This window comes from Giraffa tippelskirchi, chromosome 11 (assembly GCF_054371585.1).
Source record: "Giraffa tippelskirchi isolate mGirTip1 chromosome 11, T2T-mGirTip1v1.2.pri, whole genome shotgun sequence".
In the NCBI taxonomy this organism is placed as follows: Eukaryota; Metazoa; Chordata; class Mammalia; order Artiodactyla; family Giraffidae; genus Giraffa; species Giraffa tippelskirchi.
In genome coordinates, this window is record NC_137285.1 from 148,542,136 (window position 1) to 148,559,836 (window position 17,701).

At 48.9% G+C, this 17,701-nt stretch overlaps 2 protein-coding genes across 6 annotated transcripts; one reads left to right on the forward strand and one right to left on the reverse strand.

Annotated features, from left to right (window-relative positions):
• Positions 1-1,417: 1,417 nt before the first annotated feature.
• MED19 (mediator complex subunit 19) lies at positions 1,418-9,190 on the reverse strand. Its single transcript, XM_081539043.1, has 5 exons — positions 8,949-9,190; positions 3,788-4,044; positions 2,681-2,777; positions 2,277-2,371; positions 1,418-2,180 (listed from the first exon to the last, which is right to left on the reverse strand). Exons 1-5 carry the CDS (start codon positions 9,163-9,165, stop codon positions 2,112-2,114), a joined length of 735 nt encoding a protein of 244 aa, XP_081395169.1. The 5' UTR covers positions 9,166-9,190; the 3' UTR covers positions 1,418-2,111.
• A 394-nt stretch (positions 9,191-9,584) lies between these two features.
• TMX2 (thioredoxin related transmembrane protein 2) lies at positions 9,585-17,623 on the forward strand. Of its 5 annotated transcripts, XM_081539042.1 has the most exons (9): positions 9,585-9,792; positions 10,216-10,229; positions 13,163-13,175; positions 13,948-14,008; positions 15,119-15,195; positions 15,460-15,566; positions 15,736-15,801; positions 15,881-16,010; positions 16,752-17,623. In XM_081539042.1, the coding sequence occupies exons 1-9, from the start codon at positions 9,604-9,606 to the stop codon at positions 16,896-16,898; spliced, it is 804 nt and encodes a 267-aa protein (XP_081395168.1). In that variant the 5' UTR covers positions 9,585-9,603; the 3' UTR covers positions 16,899-17,623. The 5 variants fall into 5 exon arrangements, with proteins under 5 accessions (XP_081395168.1, XP_081395163.1, XP_081395164.1 ...); XM_081539037.1 differs by lacking the exons at positions 10,216-10,229; positions 13,163-13,175 and adding an exon at positions 14,253-14,366 and having other exon boundaries at positions 15,860-16,010; XM_081539038.1 differs by lacking the exons at positions 10,216-10,229; positions 13,163-13,175 and adding an exon at positions 14,253-14,366.
• Positions 17,624-17,701: the final 78 nt, after the last annotated feature.

The window sequence follows — 17,701 nt, forward strand, 5'->3', positions numbered from 1 at the left end:
CCACTTTGGGGGAGAGGGAGCAGAGCGGGCCCCTCAAAGATTTCCTCCCCCCTTCACACGGTTAGCGTTATTTTTAAACCCAAGGCCGGGAAAGAAGAATCCAAAAAGCAATATTTCTCATCACATGCCAAAAACGGGATCGAGAGGAGGGGCAGGCTGAGGCCCCTCCAGCTGCCCCTCGGGGGTCCCCCTCTGCCCATCTCAGTATGCTGCTGGGTAGAGGGGATACCTGGGTTCTCACCTTCAAAAATAGGGGTGACCCCAGCCTCTAGAGAGAGGCCCTTTTATTTTTTATTCTGATTAGCCATTTTAAACCAACAAGGAATAAAAAGAAATCCTGATCTAACCAGCTCCCCCGGCTTGTGTGGTTTTGTGTGCTTAAGGCAGGGTGGACGCTCTGATGGGAAGTGACAAAGACGACCTCGTAAGCGTCTCTGGTCCTGGCCCATCCTTGAGCAGGACTATGGTGAAGAGAACCATTTAAGAGGTCCTGTTTTTGTTCCAGTGATTTAATTGGATGTTTCAGAAAAAAAGTCTTGTTAACGACCAAAAACTTGTTGTTTCAGAGTTTAGAGAGCTCTTGACTTTTGCCTACAATCCCTTAATACAGAATTTTCTCTGGAAAGTAAAGCTCATTTTGGCCACAGCCAGGGGAGAGCCAGTGGACGATCACGGCGTGAAAGGCAGACCACAGGGACGTACAGGGGCAGTGTGACATCTCATACTGTCTCTTCTGTCGAAAGCAGAAGGCTGTGTCCTCATTGAAACAGGCACCCTTAGACACTCATCTCAGAAAACTGGCCAGAGCCCTTTCCTCTCCTGTCTGTGACTTGCCTCTCAATCCTTGCTCTGAAATCCTAGGGTAACACGAGCAGAATGAGGGGTTTTCCATCTGGTGGTCGAGGATCAACCCAAGCTCATACCAACAGATTTCAACCATGTCACACTGGGCTTCAAGTCAACCATGACATTAGCTGGGGTTTCTCGTGGTTTCTGGTTACCTGGCCTGCTGCAAAAAGTGAAGGGACTTCCTTGACCTTTTGCTGGTTTTGTTGTTCAGTCGCTCAGTTGTGTCTGACTCTGCAACCCCTTCAACTACAGCATGCCACACTCCCTGTCCTTCACCATCTCCCAGAGTTTGCTCAGACTCATGTCCATGAGTCAGTGGTGCCATCCAACCATCTCATCCTCTGCCGGTCCCTTCTCTTGCCCGCAGTCTTTCCCAGCATCAGCATCTTTTCCACTGAGTCAGCTCTTTGGATCAGGTGGCCAAAGCATTGGGAGTTCGCTAGTTCAGGCTGCCCTTTTTTTTTTTTGCTGTCTTAGAGGCTTAGATAGGCATTCACATCAGCCAAATAATTTCATTGTCTTAAAGAGTGAGGAAGATCAAAAGTAGTTCTTATTATAAAGAGAACCATTTACCTTTGCTTGCCAGAAATTTATTTTTTTTAAAAAAAACCACATGGTTGACCAAGAAGCAGCCTTGCTGGAGTTCACCTCTGATCGTGGTGCTCTCTCCGCCGGCTACCGAGTTTCCACATGAAACTGACCTAGGACGCAGCTGGGACTTAAGCGGGTCAACTCCTTCACGCGGGAAGGTCGTTCCAGCACTGGCTGGCAACCTTAGGGCAGGGCGTTAACGTGTCTGGGGCAGAAAGGTGTCAGCGCGCTCCACTTCTGGACCCTGCTCCCCCGTCTCGCGGCGGCTGCCCCGCCTGCTGATGAAACAGTCACGCGAGGTCCGAACCCCCTCAGACCTCAGCACACCTTGGCTTAAACCCTGACTCCCACGGAAAGGCACTTACCTCCCGACAGGCAGCCACGCTTCAGCCAGTTTGATAAATACAATTTTAAGAGAATAAAAATCCTAACAAATCAGACCAAGTCCTACATCAGACAAACTGCACAACAGGGATGAACAGAAAGCTTCCTGGGAGGGGAAGAGGTGTTCTCGAGAAAGGAAGCCGGGCCGAGGCCGCCTCCCTTGTGGCGGCTCCTCGCAGCTGAGTGAGCGAGGCGGCTTCCGCCCTGGCGCTGACCCGAGCCGGGAGGGCGCCTGTGGCCGGCTCTGGCCCTGCAGGAAAGTCCTCCTTGCAGGGTCCGCCGGCCCCTTAGCGGAGGCTGCTGCTGCTGCTGGCCTGAGAGCTGCCCATCCCGGGGTGGTCCGGGCTGTGTCGGTTCTGGAAGGAAAGGAGGGCAGAGGAAGAGGCAGCTCTACCGAGGCCCCGGGTGAGACGGGGAAACTCATGGGCTGCCATCACCGGCTATCGCCATACCTTCTTCTTCTTCTTTTCTTTCTTCTTCCTCTTCCGCTCAGGATCCTCTTCTTTTTTCTTTTTCTTCTTCTTGTGATCTGAATCAGACGGCGTTTCTGGGGGAGATAGGAGGTGCCCGTCACGGGTTGGGCCCAAATTCTGCACCACCAGAACTCTGGAACTGGAAGAAAACCCCTAGCCGAGGGCCACCGCTTCTCTCTGCATGGCCAGGAGCGTTGAGGGCCGCCGACGGCCCTGGCCCGAGCGCCTGCCTGCCCGGGGCGGGCTGCATCATGTCAGTTTCCTCTCTCAGGAGAAGCGGGGAGTCCAGGCTCCTAAGGAACTGAACTGAGCTTTTAACCGAGGAAGGGCAAACCGGTTTCAGAACGCCCGAGTGTCTGGCTTGGAAGAGAACGGCTTCTTACCTGGGGGGACGGGGTCCTGGGTGCGGCTCTGTTTGTGCTTCTGCTTATTCTTCTTCTTGGGCGGCTGGATATGCATCAGACGGCACTGCTCTGGCAACTGAAGAAGCCGAAGGAAGGTCTGGGTGAGCAGAGGGCAGAAACCCCGCTTCCCGTCATCCGCTCTGTTCCCATCACCTGCTCTGCACAGTATCTTAGGGAGGAACAAGACGCGGAGAGAAACACCACCACAAAGCCTTCGGGCCTCCCCGCCCTGCCCCCTTCCTCTCCAGCCTTCGTTCTCCCCTTGCCCCCTTCCTCCGCACCCTTTGGACCTCCCCCCTTGCCCCCTTCCTCCCCAGCCTTCCTTCCACCCTTGACCCCTTCCTCTCCAGCCCTCGCGCCCCCCCTTGCCCCCTTCCTCCGCACCCTTCAGACCTCCCCCCTTGCCCCCTTCCTCCCCAGCCTTCGCCCCCAGCCCTGCCCCCTTCCTCTCCAGCCTTCGCACCCCACCTTGCCCCCTTCCCACCCTTCGGACCTCCCCCCTTGCCCCCTTCCTCCGCACCCTTCGGACCTCCCCCCTTGCCCCCTTCCTCCCCAGCCTTCGCCCCCAGCCCTGCCCCCTTCCTCTCCAGCCTTCGTTCCCCCCTTGACCCCTTCCTCCGCACCCTTCGGACCTCCCCCCTTGACCCCTTCCTCCCCAGCCTTCGGACCTCCCCCCTTGCCCCCCTCCTCCCCAGCCTTCGCCCCCAGCCCTGCCCCCTTCCTCTCCAGCCTTCGTTCCCCCCTTGACCCCTTCCTCCGCACCCTTCGGACCTCCTCCCTTGACCCCTTCCTCCCCAGCCTTCGCCCCCAGCCCTGCCCCCTTCTTCCCCAGCCTTCGCCCCCAGCCCTGCCCCCTTCCTCCCCAGCCTTCGCCCCCAGCCCTGCCCCCTTCCTCCCCACCCTTCGGACCTCCCCCCTTGACCCCTTCCTCCCCAGCCTTCGCCCCCAGCCCTGCCCCCTTCTTCCCCAGCCTTCGCCCCCAGCCCTGCCCCCTTCCTCCCCAGCCTTCGCCCCCAGCCCTGCCCTCTTCCTCCCCACCCTTCGGACCTCCCCCCTTGCCCCCTCCGTCCCCAGGAGGGCACTCACCGGGCCAGTGTGCAGGCGGAAGCCAGCCAGCATGGTCCCTGTGATGGGATTGAAAGAGCCCCCAAGGATCGGGGGCTTCTCGATGAGGGAGCGCAGGCTGCTGTTGTCATGGGAACCGGGCAGGTCAATCATCCCGGGCAGGTCGGGCAGGAAGTTGCTGAGCTTCTCCTTCACCTTCTTCCCGCAGAATTTATTGTAGGCGTGCTCCAGGCTGTAGTGTGTGATCAGGTTGGTGCTGCCCGTCAGCTCCGTGGTGCCTGGAGCATACAGGGAGAAGGGAAAGCAGAAGCATCAGCTCCCAGAGCTGTCGCGTAGCCCCTCAGTCGTGTCTGACTGCGACCCGTCCTCCACCGTCTCCCGGAGTTTGCTCAAACTGATGTCCACCCAGTCCGCCATGCCATCCAACCACCTCATCCTCTGCCGCCCTCTTCTCCTGCCCTCAATCTTTCCCAGCATCAGGGTCTTTTCCAAGAACACAGAATTTTTTTTTTTAATTCACTGACCTAGAAGGGAAAGTAAAAGACGATACTTTAACCTAAATAAGGAATCTTTTAAGTTAGAATTACCAATAAAGAAAAGTTGTTTTTCAGTAAGAAATAGCAAGAATAAATAATAACATATAACAAACACTAAAAATACTATACTAGACAATGGTAGATTGGAATGAGGAGAAAAAACTAGGCAAAAATCCAAATAGGGCAGCAGTGGAAACCGCTTTAACCCAATGAAGGAGACACTCAGACTACCCAGAGTAATAACGTCTACGGTGCTTAAACCCTGCGCTCAGCGCTGCTCTGTGTTTCACCAATACACTAACGGGGACGATGCTCCTGGCTGTGCCCAGAGCACAACCTCACAGCTCAGCTGCAACCGAGCTCAAGGCCGACGACAACCCAGCAGGGTGAGCGTCTTGCTTCCTTTTTTTAAACTAGCAAGAAACTCCAGTCACCTTTACAGGTAAAAACGTATTTTTCTAGTTACTGCTGGTAACTTTTGTTACCACCATCTTTACTCTTCCTGTAATACCAAATATGATAGCTCTGCCTAGAAGAAAGAAATGTTTGATTAGAAGTTAGGCAACTAAAATTGTAATACTTTATATGCCTCAGTTTCTACTTATCTATGGAATGCGGTAAAAGCTATCGTAATTACACTTAATTTTTTTTCAAGGTTCAAATGAAAACATATTGAAAATTATAAAGTATATGAACGGAAGGCATCATCAGTATAAATACTTCATGGCTGACTTTTTTCAAAGAATTGCTGTTGTTGTTCAGTCACTAAGTCGTGTCCAACTCTTTGAGACTCCATGGACCACAGCACACTAGGCTTCCCTGTCCTTCACTATCTCCTGGAGTCTGCTCAGACTCATGTCCATTGGGTCAGTGATGCTATCTAACTAGCTCATCCTCTGCCGCCCTCTTCTCCTCCTGCCCTCAATCTTTCCCAGCATCAGGGTCTTTTCCAGTGAGTCAGCTCTTCGTATCATGTGGGCAAAGTATTGAAGCTTCAGCTTCAGCATCAGTCCTTCCAATGAATATTCAGGGTTCACTTCCTTTAGGATTGAGTAGTTTGATCTCCTTGCTGTCCAAGGGACTCTCAAGAGTCTTCAGCACCACAGTTGAAAAGCATCAATTCTTTGGCGCTCAGCCTTCATGTCCAACTCTCACATCCATACGTGACTACTGGAAAAACCACAGCTTGGACTAGACGAACCTTTACGCTGCCTAGGTCTGCCATAGCTGTCCTTCCAAGGAGCAAGCGTCTTTTAATTTCATGGCTGCAGTTACCATCCACAGTGACTTTGGAGCTCAGGAAAATAAAATCTGTCACTGCTTCCACTTTTCCCCCTTCTATTTGCATGAAGTGGTAGGACTGGATGCCACGATCTTCGTTTTTTGAATGTTGAGTTTCAAGCCAGCTTTTCCACTCTCCTCTTAGTAATTTAACTAGGGTCCAGTGGTGAGGGTAGAAATATCGAGCTTACAATTTCATAGTCTAGTTATGATGAACACTCAGGGTACGAATGACAAAAGTGACTTGTTCATAATCATTCACTTGAGAAAACTCAGCTTCTGAACTATAAGCCCACTGAGGGCTGAGAAAAATGCCTTGTTCATTCACGCGTCACTGGTGCTCAATAAACATTAAACGAACAACGTATTTTTCCTCCCTATTGACAGGCCTTACCCTATTCTATTCCCTTGTCTTCCACGCTAGTTGTCACTGAAGAGTGGCCCTTGCAATGTAAGGAGGCTCGGGGGCCCAGGACTCCTATCAGCACTGCCCCCTTCTGTCAGGGCACCCTCAGCTTTTCCCCACTCTGTGCTTTTTCTAAATTCTTTAACCTTAAAGAGTCCATCCAATGTTCTGTTTTGCCCATCAGTTCTATGAAGATGATTTATAAATCTCTCTCCTCAGTCCTGACTCCACTCCTGAAAACTAACCTTCCATTTCCAACATTCTCTTAATTAATTCATTGAAGATTCAGTTTTCTTTCTTTTCTTTTTGGCTGCACCAGGAGGCTTATGGGATTGTAGTTCCCTGACCAGGGATCAAACCCATGCCCCTTGCAGAAGTATGGTGCCCTAACAACTGGACTGTCAGGGAATTCCCTCGATTTTTTTTTTAAACTCCAAATCTTCTCCACCTCACTCATGGTTCCTTTATTTTAGTACATGGCACCCATATTCTCCAGATATCTTCAGAAGCCGTACTCAGTTCAAAAATCTTAATGGTTTCCCATTCCCTCAGGAAAAAGCTCAAATTCCTTCGACTTGCATTCGCAGTTGAACGTACTAATATCTCACTGAAACATCACTAGCTGGAATCAAGACTGCTGGGATAAAGAGCAACAACCTCAGACAGATGACACCACTTTAATGGCAGATAGTGAAGGGAACTACAGATCCTCTTGATGAGGGTGAAAGAGAGTGAAAAAGCTGGCTTAAAACTCAGCATTCAAAAAACTAAGATCATGGCATCAGGACCCATCACTTCATGGCAAATAGAAGGCAAAAAAGTGGAAGCAGTGACAGACTTTATTTTCTTGGGCTCCAAAATCACTGCAGATGGTGACTGTGGCCATGAAATTAAAAGACACTTGTTTCTTGGATGGAAAGCTATGACAAACCTAGAGTGCATTTTAACAAAGCAGAGACATCATTTTGCCAATAAAGGTCCATACAGTCAAAGCTATGGACGTGGGATGAACTGAAAGACGTCCCCGAGACCTAACATGCCTAAAACGACTCTTGATTTCCAACTCCTCAAACTTGTTCTTCCCTGACCTCAGCACTACCATCAACCTTGTTATTCAAGCCAAAAATTCAGAATCATCCTCAATTCCTCTCTCCTCCTCTTCTATATTCAATCCTTCATTCCTGTCAGTTCTACCTCTAAAATTTATCCTGCATCCATTTACTTCTTTTCTCCATTGCTATCGCCTAGTCCAGACCACCTCTTTCCTGGACTACTAAGCAACATTATTGAATGGGTGATTTTTGCAGAAACTAACACAACAGTTAATTCAGCTATTTCACTAACACTTTGCATTATTACATTCAATAGTTAAACCTGACACACCTATAAAGCCTTCTCCAGCACCATGAGTTTCATTTTCACTTTCCATATCAGAAAACAATCACTAAGGTTTTTTGACTCTTTGTTGGCCTAATATTCACATCGTCTGAATCAGAACTATATTTGGAACAACTATCATCTTCTGACACACTAGTAAATATGTTGCTCGGACAATAAGAGAAAGTATCTGAATATATTCACTGAGAAATTTTTCTTCACTCAAAATTTCGTGATGTGTCATTTTTTTTTAAATTTTATGAAAATAAGCTTGTGTTTATAAGATACACGTGGCTGGAATAAAAACCTAACAGAGCAAAATGTGAATGATGATGTCAATCCTAAGTTCTATAATGAATCTCTTGATCAATTTTAAGATCTAACAACTTCCCACGGTGATGTTAATGGTTTCACTCTCTAAAGAACATATTGACATGTTTCTGGTCAATAATATGTTAAAATCTAAATGTCTAATACAGGCCTCTGCCTACCACTCTCACTTTATTTCCTATCACTCCTTCTCTGTTCACTTCACTGGAGTCCAACTGATCTTCTGTCCCTCAAACATTACAAGATTTTTCTCACATTGGGGCTGTTGATTTCAAATTTTTTTTGTATCCAGTTATCCCTCCTCCCACTCATAAATGGATAGCTCTTTCTCTGCGCTTACATTTTAATTCTAAAGTAACCTACTCAGAGAGAGCTTCTCTGATCACTCTAGCTGAAGCAGCTCTGCTCCCTTAAATCTTTATCACATTTTTTTTCCCCTTACAGCCATAACTGCTATGTGATTTCACTCTGTTACCTTTCGCCTCCTCCATGGGCAGGTAAACTTCCAAACAGGCAAGGATCTTGTCAGCCTTGTTCACAGCTGTATCTTCAGTATGTACAATACCCCTTGGTACATAGAGTAGGTGCTCAACGAAATAATTTTTTGAATGAAAGAATCTGGTTCAATTCTATTCACCTGTTCCAACAAATGAGGAAAGGCCCAGGCCCAGAGAAAAAAGGAAAGCAACACGCACCAAACCAACAGGAAGTCGGAAGCACATTTGGAACTAGGTCTGCAAGAATGTTAAATCAGGACTCCAAACTCGAACCCGAGGTGCTTTTTCAGAGTTAGCCGCTCAGTCGTGTCCGACTCTGCGACTGTAGCCCGCCAGGCTCTTCCGTCCATGGAATTTTCCGAGCAAGGATACTGCAGTGGGTAGCCTTTCCCTTCTCCAGGGGATCTTCCCGACTGAGGGATCAAACCCAGGTCTCCCGCAATGCAGGCGGATTCTTTACCGTCTGAACCACCCGGGAGTAATGTTTAGGGAGTCATAAAACCACCGTCAGGGTCAGAGGCAGGGCTGAGCGTGAAAGGAGGCCACACAGACCCATTCTTCTCATTCCCAGTCCATCCCGAGAATTCCCGTCGTGCCTTTGGCTGTGAGTTCTCCGAGTCCTTTCCGACACGGAGCTCCGAAATCCCCGCACGCGCCGCCCGGGGCACCCCTCACCTCCCCGGCGGCTAGGAGCCACGCCCAGCCCCACCTCGCTGCGATCTGATTGGCCGGCTTCGGCCGGGCCTCGCACTCACCTGGCAGCTCCCTCATTAGGTAGAAGGGGCCGCAGCCTGCCGCTGACTTGTCGCTCCCGGGAGGGGCCGAGGCGGCGGTCGGGGGCGGGGCCGGGCCCGGCCCCCCGCCCGGAGGCGGCGGCGGCGGAGGGGGCGGCTTCCCGGGTCCGAAGCCGAGTGCCGCTGGGGGAGGTGGCGGGTCAGCCTGGGCTCCGAACAACGCCGTGAAATTCTCCATCGTCCCCTCCGCCCCGGCGGCGTCCCGGTGTCTGGCGTTAATGATTCTCATTGGTTAATCTTTTCACGGGGTACCGCCCTTTTCCTCCAGGAGCCGTTTACCATTGGACTGCCTCTGGCCCTGCCTACCTTCTTCCGGCAACTACTTCCGTCGCCTTCTGAGAACGTTCCGGAAATACTCCTTAACTTTATTAAATTCTCCGAGGCCGCCACAATCGCTTAACCAATGAAATGACTAAGGTAGAAAAAACGACAGCTAGGTTAGCCAATAACATATCAAATCCCTTTCTCACTTTCCTTACGGTCAATCAGAGATCTAGTTCCGGGTCCAGAGGCGGGGCATCTGACACGGCCCAATGGAAACCTTCGATGGTGAGAGAGGCGGGACCAGACCTACGGAAGCCGAAGAGAGCGGGCGGCGCCTCAGGGGGCCGGAAAGATGGCGGTCCTAGCGCCTTTGATTGCTCTCGTGTATTCGGTCCCGCGACTTTCACGATGGCTGGCCCGACCTTACTACTTTTTGTCAGCCCTGCTCTCTGCTGCCTTCCTACTCGTGAGGAAGCTGCCCCCTGTCTGCGAAAGTCTCCCCACGCAACGCGAAGACGGCAACCCGTGTGACTTTGACTGGGTGAGCGACCCCTGCCTCAGGACCCCACGACCTTGACTATCCCCGCCCTGGTGTTCGCAGCCGGCAGCCCCGAGGCTGACCGTTTTGAGAACGCCTCAGGTTCCGGGCCTCTTAGCGGGCTTAACACACTACTAAGAGTGTAGGGCGTGGATTGTCGTCGAGCCTAAACCCGCTCTTGCTTAGGGCCAGAGGGCAGCGGGTTAGCTCGCCCGACAGTCTAAGCCTTCTGCCTTTTGAGTCCAAGCTCCTTCCTACCTCCCAGTTCATGCTCGACACGAGCCCTACCCAAACTGGGCACCCACACTGTCTTCTAGTATTGCTCGTTATGTAAAGCCTGTTGAGGAACCAGTGAGTTGTACGAGGCAAGTAGTATTTGTAGTATTCTCGTTTTACTGATGAAGAAACGGATCTCGGCGTGGTTAGGAGACTCGTCCAAGGTCACACAACTAGTGAGCGACGAGGATTTGCAACCACTCTGCGGCCATGGTAACAGCATACAGCCATTTCTTAAAATTAAGTTAACAGTCTCAGAGGGAGGACTGTGTGCTGGGCATTGTGCCGCATACTCGGGATGTAAAAATAAATAAAATTGTTAGGCCTATTGAAATGAAATTGTAAAAAGAAAAGAAAAAGTTGTAAAGAAATCTATCTCAAGGGCTCTTGCAGTCCTCCCTGAACTGGAATGGAGGGACCAATCAGAAAAATCACTTGAGGGGCTTCCCTGGTGGTCCAGTGGTTAAGACTCTGCACTTCCCTTGCAGGGGGCCTGGGTTCCAACCCTGGTCAGGGAACTAAGATTCTGCATGCTTTGAGGCCAAAAAAAAAAGTGTCAAATAAATTGAAGCTCTCTGCCCTCTGCTGGATAGCCACATACGTGTTCTGAGGAAAGACAGTCACCTGAGTTTTTGGCTTTTTTTCCAAAGTCCCAAATGAGTCTTGATCTTGAACAGAACCTGCTTCCTTACTTTTATTCTTCACCCCACACTTTTTCATACTCTATCCTTTCCCACTGTTATTAATTAGCTCAGATGTAGCCATCTTCTTCAAAAGATCCTATTTATCTATCCCACTTTAACCAAAATAAGACTCAAACATATAAGTGGATAGACATAAAGATTTTATAAACTAGGTAGTACTCGTAACTGTTTGTTTTCCTGGAAAATCTGTGTTTTACTCATTTACCCTGGTGATTTGGAAGTTACAATATTAAGGTAAATAGTGTTAGCAAAGCTGTGACTTCCCTGGTGGCTCAGCAGTAAAGAATCTACTTGCCAGTGCAGACTTGGGTTCGATCCCTGGGTTGGGAAGATCCCCTGGAGAAGGAAATGGCTACCCATTCCATTGTTCTTGCCTGGGAAATCCCTTGGACTGAGCCTGGCTCGCAAAGAGTCAGCACATACACCCACAACCTTTGAATTTGAAAAGTATTAGATAACAACAAGGAAGCAGTAGTAATTTTGTCAGATATGATAATGGTATTTTAGTTTGTTCTAAGAAAGAAGTTCTTATCTATAAGCAGTATATACTGAAATCTTTACAGTTGAAATAATACAGTTGCAATTTGCTTTTAAGTTTCTCCAGCAAAAGAAATGGGTAGTGTAGATGAAATATTTTGCCATATTGGCAAAACATTACTATTGAAACTGAGTACTAGGGGTTTACTAAGGTATTTTAGGAGGCGGAAAATAATTTTCCCTTCACCCTTCTGAGATTTGTGGAGAAATGACAGGATGAAGAAGGAAAGGGTTTTAGGTTTGCAGGAGCCAGGAAGAGAAAAGGTAAACTGATGGTAGATAAAGGCTGGTTTGTTACCTAGATCCCTCTGGGGCTATCTCCAGGCTGACAGCATCTAAAGTTATCTCCCCTGATCAGTTTTGTCCTTGGTAGAGAAGGTAAATTTTTGTCGTGCTCTTAAGGGAAGGGCATGGAGCTTTTCTTTATTCTACTTCTCATCAGTTGCTTTTGGACTCAAAATAATCCTTATGCCAAAGTGGCATATTTGGGAGTGACATATACTGCCACCGTTCAGTATCCTCTCTGATTTGGTGTATGTTTGAAAATTTCCTTAATAAAAAGTTTGAAACAGGGCTACGCTGGCTACTCAGTGGTAAAGAATCCACCTGTCAATGCAAGAGACACAGGTTTGATCCCCGGTCAGGAAGGATTCCACTTGCTGTGGAGCAGCTCAGCTGGTGCGCCACAGCTGCTGAGCCTGTGCTCTGGAGCCCAGGAGCTGCAGGCACTGAGCCCACGTGCCCTAGAGCCCATGCTCCGCAACGAGGGAAAAGCCCACCTATCAAGCAAGACTCAGCACAGCTGAAAACAAATAAAGATAAAATTATTTAAAAAAAAAGAAAGTTTGAAACAGTGAATAAACAAGTGAACAACCAAGGGAGCTGTTTAAACTGTTGTTTAAACAGTTATTCTGGAACCCAGCCTCCTGTCTTCTACTGATGGCCTTAAGATCGTCCCAGCAGCAAGCCAGCAGGTGGAGAGAGAAAGCTGTCCTGCAAGGACATGCATCCTCTTTCTTAACTGCCTGGGTACAGAAGTGGCGCATCACTTCTGCTCACAGTGCGTTTAGACTGCTGGTCGCACAGTTCTCCCTAGATGTAGTATGTCCAGGAGAAAATGGAAGTAAGGTCTGGTATACATGGCTGGTCTTTACCGCAGACCCATTCTCTGTCTTTAGAGTATATTCCTTTTCGTCCTGTCTTTGGTCTCCTGATTGGGAATAATTCTCTTTTTAAATCATCTTTCCATAATTATAAAAGCCACTTCTAAAGCCAATTTCATTCCTGAAAACTGTTCCTCATCTCTGCTCAGATAGAATATTTAGTGAGGTCATATTCCCTACTCCCCACTTTAGATGTCCATTTCTAAATCCAGTCAGTTGCTTTTTGTTGGAGATTGAGGCTAAAAACCTAGGTCCCTGATTGCTGGCCGTAAATCGCAGTTAATTGGTTCTGTCTGAAATAATGATTTGGATCCTGTATTACAGAAAGGTATGGAAAGCCTCAAATCCTCCAGTCTACAGAAGGCCCTCCCCCTGTGCGATCTCGCACAAAGTCCTTGTCACTCTCCATCGCGGTCTTTACTCTTGGAAGTTACCTTGTTTGTGTCTGTGTCATTTTTATCGTCTGTCTCACTTAACTCACATGGAACTTACCTTCTAGAAGGTGAGAAAGAACAGTAAACTAGGGGTCGTGAAAAGGACCTTTGAGAGGTTTAAAAGGCCTCCTTCAGCACTCAAATTATATTCAAGGTGCATGGATTATCACTGTGAATGTTAGGTGGAGAGGAATGTTTTAACTTAAAACCAAACAAATGGAATAACCATCTGTTGTATTGAAGGATATGATTGAGAAAGTTTACCTGGAAAGGTTTTATTTTACCAGGGTCACGCTGAGTTGATTGTAGGATCTTACAGTTTTACACCACACTTTATGGAACTCTTTCATAGTCCTCGGAGAAGGCGATGGCACCCCACTCCAGTACTCTTGCCTGGAAACTCCCATGGACGGAGAAGCCTGGTAGGCTGTAGTCCAAGGGGTCGAGAAGAGTCGGACATGACTGAGCGACTTCACTTTCACTTCACTTTCACTTTCATAGTCCTTAATCTTATTTAATCCTCAGATAGCGTTTTGAAATATCATTCAGTCAGGGAAGCCAGTGCACCCAGGTTAAGTGCTTTGCTGAAAGGCACCAGGCAGTTTGTGATAGGGGTAGAATTGTAACCTGGATCTTCTGACTGGTGTTTTCCCCACTACCCCTTGTGCTTGCTAAGTCACTTCAGTTGTGTCTGACTCTTTGCAACCCTATGGGCTGTAGCCCTCTAGGTTCCTCTGTCCATGAGATTCTCCAGGCAAGAATACCAGAGTGGGTTTCCATGTCCTCCAGGGGATCGTCCCGACCCAGGGATTAAACCCACCTCTTTTGTGTCTCCTGCAGTGGCAGGCAGGTTCTTTATCCCTAGCGCCACCTGGGAAGCCAGCACTGCTCCTTAGCTGACTCCAGTTATTTCTCTACTGTTACCATTCCCAGTTTGGATCTTTGTTAGTTTTTTCTCTGTTGGTTTTTATCGTATATTTGGCTTCCTTGGTCACTCAAATCATTTCCGTTCATGGCATTCCTGACCCTCTGATTCTGTTGCAGAGAGAAGTAGAGATCCTGATGTTCCTCAGTGCCATCGTGATGATGAAGAACCGCAGATCCAGTAAGTGTAGCCTGCTTCTCGGTCTCTCAAGGTCAGCACTGATGACCTCTGGAGTCTTTCATTCATGTTATGAGAGGGGCATTATTTGGTGAACTTGTCCCTCATTCTGTGCCAAGGCTGAATTTGACCTTAGACTTTTATCCCCTTCCGCCTCTCCCGTTTCAAAGTATTCCAAGAAGAAGGACAAATAATAGAACGTGGGAGCACGCAGCCCAGCCTGACCTCTGACATCTTTGTGTTTCAGTCACCGTGGAACAGCATATAGGCAACATCTTCATGTTCAGTAAGGTGGCCAATGCAATTCTTTTCTTCCGCCTGGATATTCGTATGGGCCTGCTTTACATCACACTCTGCATAGGTAAGGAGACTGTAAGACTTGGTTGTGGGAACCAAATTCCAACACCAAACCAGGTTCTCCATACCCTTCTTCCATAGCTTATACCTAATTGTGTGAAGCTCAGATGATAAGAACCTACAGAGATTGTATTTTAAGAGGGAGGGAATGTGTCTATGTATGTCTACAAAGTGTACTCTCTGGTACTTGAAATCTTTAGGTTGGTTTGAAAGTAAATCCCCTGCTCAAGGCCTTAGATGTTTCCTGTGTTGACTTAAAATGTACAACATAAGAGCTGCAAGTTAAGTTTTAACTGGGGCCAAACGAGGACTGCAAGCTGGGAGACGGCACCTCCGTTAGCTCTGAGAAACTGTTCCAAAGAGGCAGGAGGAAAGGACAGTATATGTGTGATTTTGGTGAAGGGGGAGTACATGCAGTCAGCATATATTTTTTATAGAAAGTATGTGCCAGTCTCATGAAGCTTTCTGCCAGTCACGAGAAACCGTTGTCACCATGAAGGGTTTTAGTGCTTTTCTAGATATGAGGAGATACACGAATTGGGCTCAAAATCAGCTCCTGAGAATATTTAACCATCCGAAGATCTGTCCTGCCAGTTTTTCCCTGAGCACAGGGTGCATTTCTGCTCTCCACCCTGAGCTCCTTCAGGGGATGTTGAAGGTCGCCAGCTGTGGGAGCACATGACTTAATCCTTATAGAGGTAGATGGCAAGTGCCACTTTGTAGTTAACACCGGTGACGTCCTTTTTCTGTGTTTAGTGTTCCTGATGACATGCAAGCCCCCCCTGTATATGGGCCCTGAGTACATCAAGTACTTCAGTGACAAAACCATTGATGTGAGTAGTCTTCTTCCCTGTGCCTTGGGTCCCTTGGGGGTGATTTTGTCGTGGCGTTCACCACTCAGAGGAACAGCAGTGCTTCAGAAGGGAAGTCAAGGGCACTGACTCACTGTGGGCTCCAGAGGAGAATCAAGGGGTCTGTGGTTCATGGTGGGGTCTACAGAGGTATGGGGAAGCCGAGATGAAGAATTAGGTGCTGAAGTCTGAATCTTCCAGGAGCCTGTGTGATCCAGTTCACTGTTTCTTCTCTGTGCGTGGCAGGAGGAGCTGGAGCGGGACAGGAGGGCCACTTGGATCGTGGAGTTCTTTGCTAACTGGTCTAGTGACTGCCAGTCATTTGCCCCTATCTACGCTGACCTCTCCCTCAAGTGAGTGGGACAAAGGGAGGGGCGGTAGTTGTCCCTTCCCTCTCATTGGTTTGGCCTTGGTTTTCGCACACTGCAACCAAAGGCACTCCCACCGCCACCCTCAGACATCTGTACCTCTGCTTCATTGATTCATTCTCTCTCGCCATGTGAAATGATACATTCCTCTCAGGTACAACTGTATGGGGCTAAACTTTGGGAAGGTGGACGTTGGACGCTACACTGACGTTAGTACCCGGTATGTGAGGGCCTGGGCAGGGGGTCCCTTGGGGGGATACACACAGATGCACTTACAGAGAACCTTCTGGATCCTGCAGGTACAAAGTGAGCACGTCACCCCTCACCAAGCAGCTCCCTACCCTGATCCTGTTCCAAGGTGGGAAGGAGGTCATGCGGCGGCCGCAGATCGACAAGAAGGGCCGGGCTGTCTCTTGGACATTCTCAGAGGTATGTGAGCGGGCGGGTGGTTTGCAGGTGGGTGTAGAACAGAAGGTCAGCTTGGAGCCCACCCTGGCTTTGAGTCCTAGTTCTGCTACTTGCCCACATAATTTGAGAATGTGGACTATTTATTAGGTCTCATTCGTAAATTCACTCAGCAAATTATTCTACCACGTGCCAGACATGCTAGTAGTAGGCAACGATTATTATTTAAGATTCAGTTCGGTGGCTCTTGTTCTTATAGTCTGTTTCCTTGGCAGTAAATTGGAGAGGGTAACATTTAGCTTACAGGTTTTGTTTTGCAGATTACATTAAACAATGTAGCTATAATTCTTGGCACAGTGACTGGCACATAATAGGTAAATATTAATTGACTTTTTCAGGTACCCAAAAAAAGGAGATCTGGGCTAGATTCCTGTCCTTTGGCCTCTCCCTTCCTAGACTGTGTAAAGACAGTTGACCTTTGCACAGATGAGTCAGAACTGTGTGCGTCTGCTTGTGTGGATATTTGTCAACAGTAAAAACTACACAACTGCACAGTCCATGCAGCTGGTTGAAGCCGCACACATGGAAGCACAGATTGGGAGGGACTGTGGTTACGGAAAGCTGACTAGAAGCTATAGGTGGATTTTTGCCTGCAAAAGGGTTGGTGCCCCAACCACACCGCTGTTCAAGGGTCAACTGTACTTCTTGCTAGACGCCACTCTCCCTTCCAGCTTGATCCCTGATGCATGTGTCCGTTTTGCACAGGAGAATGTGATCCGAGAATTCAACTTGAATGAGCTCTATCAGCGGGCCAAGAAGCTGTCAAAGGCTGGAGATAAGATCCCCGAGGAGCAGCCTGTGGCCACGGTGCCCACTGCCGTGCCAGATGAGGAGAGCAAGAAGGACAAATAGGATCCCTGCTTCAGTGCTTCCTCTCCTGTCAGTCCCAGGCACCTCGGAGGCTCTGCCCTTTCTGTAACGACAAGCCTTGCCTGAGGCCCGGGCCTTTTATTTATGTTTCCCCTGTTTGGCTATGCCTAGTTGGGGCAGGGTATCACTTCTGATTTTTAAGTGGCATCCAGGGTGATGACAGGCACCCTCCAGGAAGGCCCCACTGTTGCGGCCCGCTGTTTCTCTGCAGGGAGGGAAAGGTCTTGTCTGGTGGAGGGAGAAGGCTCCCCCTCCAGGCTGGGCCAGCGTGTCGACTGCTGGGTGCTGCCGGACAGCTCCGTCAGGCTCTGGTGTCGTCATTCCTCACGGTGGCGCTACGCAGCCTACTTAGACTAGATAAACCCTTACAGAACAGGCCAGGGTGCCGAGTTAGTGCTGCGATTTTTCCCTCATGGAATCTTACTTGTTTAGGCCTTTCTGGCTTAGTCTGTGGCCTGTATTTAAAAAAAAAAGTGTAAGTCTGTGATCGGTCCCAAGGAAAAACCTTTAACCACAGACTTTTCTCTTGGAAGATGACTGAATAACCTGCCTATCTTATGGAGATTGGGAGGAAGGGGAATAGAAGGTTGAGACTCCTTTGTGTAGTGGGCCCTGGAGGAAAAGCCCCTGGATGGTGGCTCACTCAGCCCTCCTGCATCCCCCCACACCCAGTTGATGGTCTTGCACAATAAAGAGACTGAGGATTACTTCTGATTGCGCCTTTCTGTGTTACTCATGCATTAGAAGTGGAAGTGTTGGTCGCTCCTGCATTAGAAAAGCCAGGC

Bases quoted from the DNA above. Each gene is read 5' to 3' on its own strand.
- MED19 (XM_081539043.1), bottom strand. From the start codon at position 9,165: ATGGAGAATTTCACGGCGTTGTTCGGAGCCCAGGCTGACCCGCCACCT. The intron at 2,778-3,787 runs GTGAGTGCCCTC...CGGCTTCTTCAG, and splicing joins TCCGCCTGCACACTGGCCCG to TTGCCAGAGCAGTGCCGTCT. The intron at 2,372-2,680 runs GTAAGAAGCCGT...TATCTCCCCCAG, and splicing joins CCAGGACCCCGTCCCCCCAG to AAACGCCGTCTGATTCAGAT.
- TMX2 (XM_081539037.1), top strand. From the start codon at position 9,604: ATGGCGGTCCTAGCGCCTTTGATTGCTCTCGTGTATTCGGTCCCGCGA. The intron at 15,196-15,459 runs GTGAGTAGTCTT...TGTGCGTGGCAG, and splicing joins TCAGTGACAAAACCATTGAT to GAGGAGCTGGAGCGGGACAG. The intron at 15,567-15,735 runs GTGAGTGGGACA...CATTCCTCTCAG, and splicing joins TACGCTGACCTCTCCCTCAA to GTACAACTGTATGGGGCTAA.